Genomic DNA, 3768 nt, shown 5'->3' with positions numbered 1-3768 from the left:
GAATTTTAATTAACTTTAATAATTAAGAACATAGTTAATGAATTTATTTGTTTAAAGGATAGTTCATATTTGAATAAAAAATATAATACAATGAAAATATTTTTTAATAAGCTCACAAAGTTGATAAATAGAACAAATAACTAGCTCAAAAGTAATTACCTTAATTCCCCCATTTGTTGTACACAAAAATATATATAAAAATCCATCCTCTTCGGGGTTGCAATTCCAGTTGCATTTCGCACAAGTCCAAGTCCGAGTCATAGTCCCTCCCCCAGAAAGACCTTTTCACCCATCAATTTTTATGGCATTTTCTCGGCTCATTTTGTGTCACATTTTTACCCATTTTTCCGCAATTGACTTTGCAGCCTTGACTTATGCCAAATGACATAATTAGCTGCAAAAAGGGGCGACAGGGCGTGGCAGGTAGCTGGGAAATCGGTTTACGGGCTTAGGGTTATGCGCTAGGGTTACGTGCCAAAAACCCAGCCTCATAAAAGATGCAATTTCGCGCGAATTCTAACCCCAGCAAATCCTTTTTTTTCTATGGCATTAAATTGTTTTTTTTTTTCCACCGAAAATCCTGTTAAGTTTCCCATTTTCTCTCCATCCCTTTTTATGTGTCTTTTTTTTATGAACATTTAGAAAGTCAATTGTTTTATGAAACCTATGGCTGAAGTAGGCGGGTTTGCTGATCTAAGAGGGCGTGGCACTACACGTCAACCGTCCGACGATTTGGGGAGCCCAAGCCAAAACCCTAGTTAGTCAGTCGTTAGCCGGACACCGACTCTAGAACAACACATTTTCGGCTTCATTTTCGTAACAAAAACCCTCAAAATTCTCCGTTAAAAACACAAAAAAAAAAAAAAATAAAATAAAAAAAATATTTTGAAACGTACAAAAATTCTGAAATTCTCAACGTTCGTGTGTCGTCCAAAAGTAACTCGCGCAGATTCCCTGTAAACTGAATTGAAACACTGACAGAAATTGGGCGCATGTCCTGTAATAGTAACAAATATTATAATAACCGCGTAATCCGCCTATAACAGAAACGTAAAGTCGAAAAAAAGTATAAAAATCCCACGTAAAACGAGCTTTGAGCTTGACCCAAAAAAATACTCAAAAGAACCCTTGGTCAGTGGATCGTGATGAATCGCTCAGTAGGAGCTGGCCGCTTCACGCTGCGCGTCCTCAAGAGACGCCAGCCGCCAAGCGTCAAGCATTTCTATCAGCGTAGCCTGGATGCGGAGGACCTGGCTGCTCCTCCTGCGGCGGCGGCGTCTTCCGTTCGCGGTAGTGCAGCCAAGTGCCTGGAAATGATCAGCCGCCTGCTCAACGGAGAGTTCTCCCTCGGCAGCGGTCGGCATGTGGCGCCGCGATTCCTTCAGCCGCTTATGTCTGGCGAGGATGTGCTCAATTTTAGCAGCGAAAGCGATGAGTTCCGCCGCCAACTGGGCAAGCAGCTTCAGGAGCTGCGCCAGACCCTAAAGAAGGGTCAGCGGAAGGCACCCAAAGCCGAGTCGGAGAAGACGGCCCGTTCGTGGAGATCGCGACGAGGAGAGTCGGAGGAGGAGTCTGAGCGACGTCCCGGGGCCAGACCCGTTCGGGGTGAGTCTGAGGAGTCGGAAAAGACACGTGCAGCAAGAACCCCCGAGCCGAAAAAGGCATCCCAGGATCCCAGGAAATTGGGAAGGAGGTCAGACAAAGCCGTGAGAAGCGAGTCAGAGGAGTCGGAAGAGTCGGAGGAGTCTGAGCGTTATCCCTACGGCGCATTGCGTGTGCAGAGGACATCATCTGAACCTAAGAGATCGAACAGAGCCGTGAGAAGCGAGTCTGAAGAGTCGGAGGAATCCGAGAGAAATCCGAGGGCAGGGAGGTCGAACAGAGCCATCAAAAGCGAGTCGGAGGAGTCTGAGGAGTCTGAGGAATCTGAGCGTTATCCCTACGGTGCATTGCGTAACCCAAGGGCAGTGAGAACACCAGAGCCGAAGAAGGCAGGATCTGATCCCAGGAGGTCGAACAGAGCCATCAGAAGCGAGTCAGAGGAGTCGGAAGAGTCGGAGCTACGACCCAGGTCCAGGAATTATCAGGTGAGTGGTGTACCATGAATATCTACTCTACCGTCAATGTCATGTAGCCCAACCCCAAGGTATCCGAGTCGGAGAAGACATTAAAAGGCTCCACGCAGACCAGCCGCAAAGTGAGGGCCGAATCAGAGGAGTCCGAGGAATCGGAGAAGATTGCCGAGTCTGAGGAGTCGGAGAGACAGCCCAAGCCACGTGACCCGAATGTGGGTTAAATAACTTGCTTTTTATAATCATTCTATACATTATCCTTGATCTTCCAGCTAATCGAGGGTATCTACTGGACGGGCGAGGGCAAGCGGCTCGAGGTAAGGGATCCAAGGGAGGGAAAAAAGCCTGACTCTGGCTACATTGCCGGCGATGGCCGAGATCTTAATGCGGAGCCCTCGGATGCTCCTCGTGGCCAAACCAGCTCGAAGGACCTGAAGGACGAGTGAATCCCGCAACAGAACTAAAGGCTCAGAAATAAATATAAAACGACCAAGGCAATGCTAGTGTTTTCCTCATTTCCCGGTAGGCTCTTTGGCCGCGCCGTTTTACGATGAGGTTTCTGCGGGTTGCATTCAGTTGAGTCATCTGCAGGCTGACAGGATATCTACCTGCGGCCGCTTAGCAAATTTTATGCAATGCCAGGAGTCAAGGACGTATTACCTGGCGCGTCCACACGCTTCCAACACGCGGCCAGGAGGCTCACTCTTTTTTCACTTTCGAAAACTCCTTTTTACCAGCCAAATCCTTTTTCGGGGAAATCGAGGGTTGAGTAAGGGTTCTTGGATAACTTTTTACAGCAAAGAGTTTGTATTTCTTGAAGAAATCAAGATAGTTACATCAGTGCCTGCTGGTTTGAAATAGTATATATATTTTTAAAAATATTTCTAAATATTGTATGACAGACTTCTTTAATGCCTCAATTGTAAATCGTAGAAAACAAGCCAAAACAAAGACGTTTTCCAGAGAATAAGAGCCAAAGGACTCCCCTTTTCAAGGGCAGTACCTGAAATGATAAATGAGGTTTGCCAATCCTAGTGACCCAGGGCCGGAAATTAAATTTGTTTGGAAATTTGCCACTTTACCCGGTAGTCTTCGTCTTCGTCTTCGTCTCCTTCTGTTTCTTATTTTAGATTTGTTGTTTGTTTCCCCCTTCGGTTCACGCCCCCCATAAAAAAATCAGGAAAAATTACTGTGGGAAACAGGATGAAAAGGTAACTAATTGAGGGGAGAATCTTGGGATCAGTGCTGATTTTAAAAATAATATAAAAAATACAAGTAAAAATGAATACTTTCCAGAGGTTCCCTATTCAGCAACTTGGAAACTTCCTAGATTATTCAGATAATGCCATCAATAAAGTCATACAATATACCATATTCAATGCATCTTTAGACTCCTATACTTCACTCTCGATGGCATGACCACACGTTGGTCAATTAAGTCATTAATATGTCTCTGAATATTCACCGGTTTTTTTGGTACGGTTAAAGCTGCCTTTGGAGGCGACCTCCCATTGCGAGGCAACCCAACCTGCGACTGTTTATTGAAACATTTTTCATCATTTCTTAAACAAATCCGTGGTCAGGACAATGCCAAGGGTATTGGGACTTGGGACTCGTAATAAAACCGCCGGTGGATCCTCATAAATCATGTCAATTCGACGACAACGACGACGGTGCCAGTGCGTCTGGCGAGCTC

General features: G+C 45.6%; 1 protein-coding gene across 2 annotated transcripts; it reads left to right on the top strand.

The window, feature by feature from the left end:
* Positions 1-754: 754 nt before the first annotated feature.
* Positions 755-2570, top strand: LOC108080036 (transcriptional regulator ATRX homolog). 2 transcript variants are annotated; one of them, XM_017174613.3, is made up of 3 exons: positions 755-2087; positions 2147-2287; positions 2345-2570. In XM_017174613.3, exons 1-3 carry the CDS (start codon positions 1146-1148, stop codon positions 2516-2518), a joined length of 1257 nt encoding a protein of 418 aa, XP_017030102.1. In that variant the 5' UTR covers positions 755-1145; the 3' UTR covers positions 2519-2570. The 2 variants fall into 2 exon arrangements, with proteins under 2 accessions (XP_017030102.1, XP_017030101.1); XM_017174612.3 differs by having other exon boundaries at positions 2135-2287.
* The last annotated feature ends 1198 nt before the right edge of the window (positions 2571-3768 follow it).

Source organism: Drosophila kikkawai, chromosome X (assembly GCF_030179895.1).
Source record: "Drosophila kikkawai strain 14028-0561.14 chromosome X, DkikHiC1v2, whole genome shotgun sequence".
NCBI lineage: Eukaryota > Metazoa > Arthropoda > Insecta > Diptera > Drosophilidae > Drosophila > Drosophila kikkawai.
Note: the sequence above shows the minus strand (reverse complement) of the source record. Positions and strands in the feature narration are given on the sequence as shown.

Excerpts from the sequence above, each read along its gene's own strand:
- LOC108080036 (XM_017174612.3), top strand. The coding sequence starts at position 1,146 with ATGAATCGCTCAGTAGGAGCTGGCCGCTTCACGCTGCGCGTCCTCAAG. Across the intron at positions 2,088-2,134 it reads CCAGGTCCAGGAATTATCAG|CCCAACCCCAAGGTATCCGA; the intron begins GTGAGTGGTGTA and ends AATGTCATGTAG. Across the intron at positions 2,288-2,344 it reads CCAAGCCACGTGACCCGAAT|CTAATCGAGGGTATCTACTG; the intron begins GTGGGTTAAATA and ends TTGATCTTCCAG.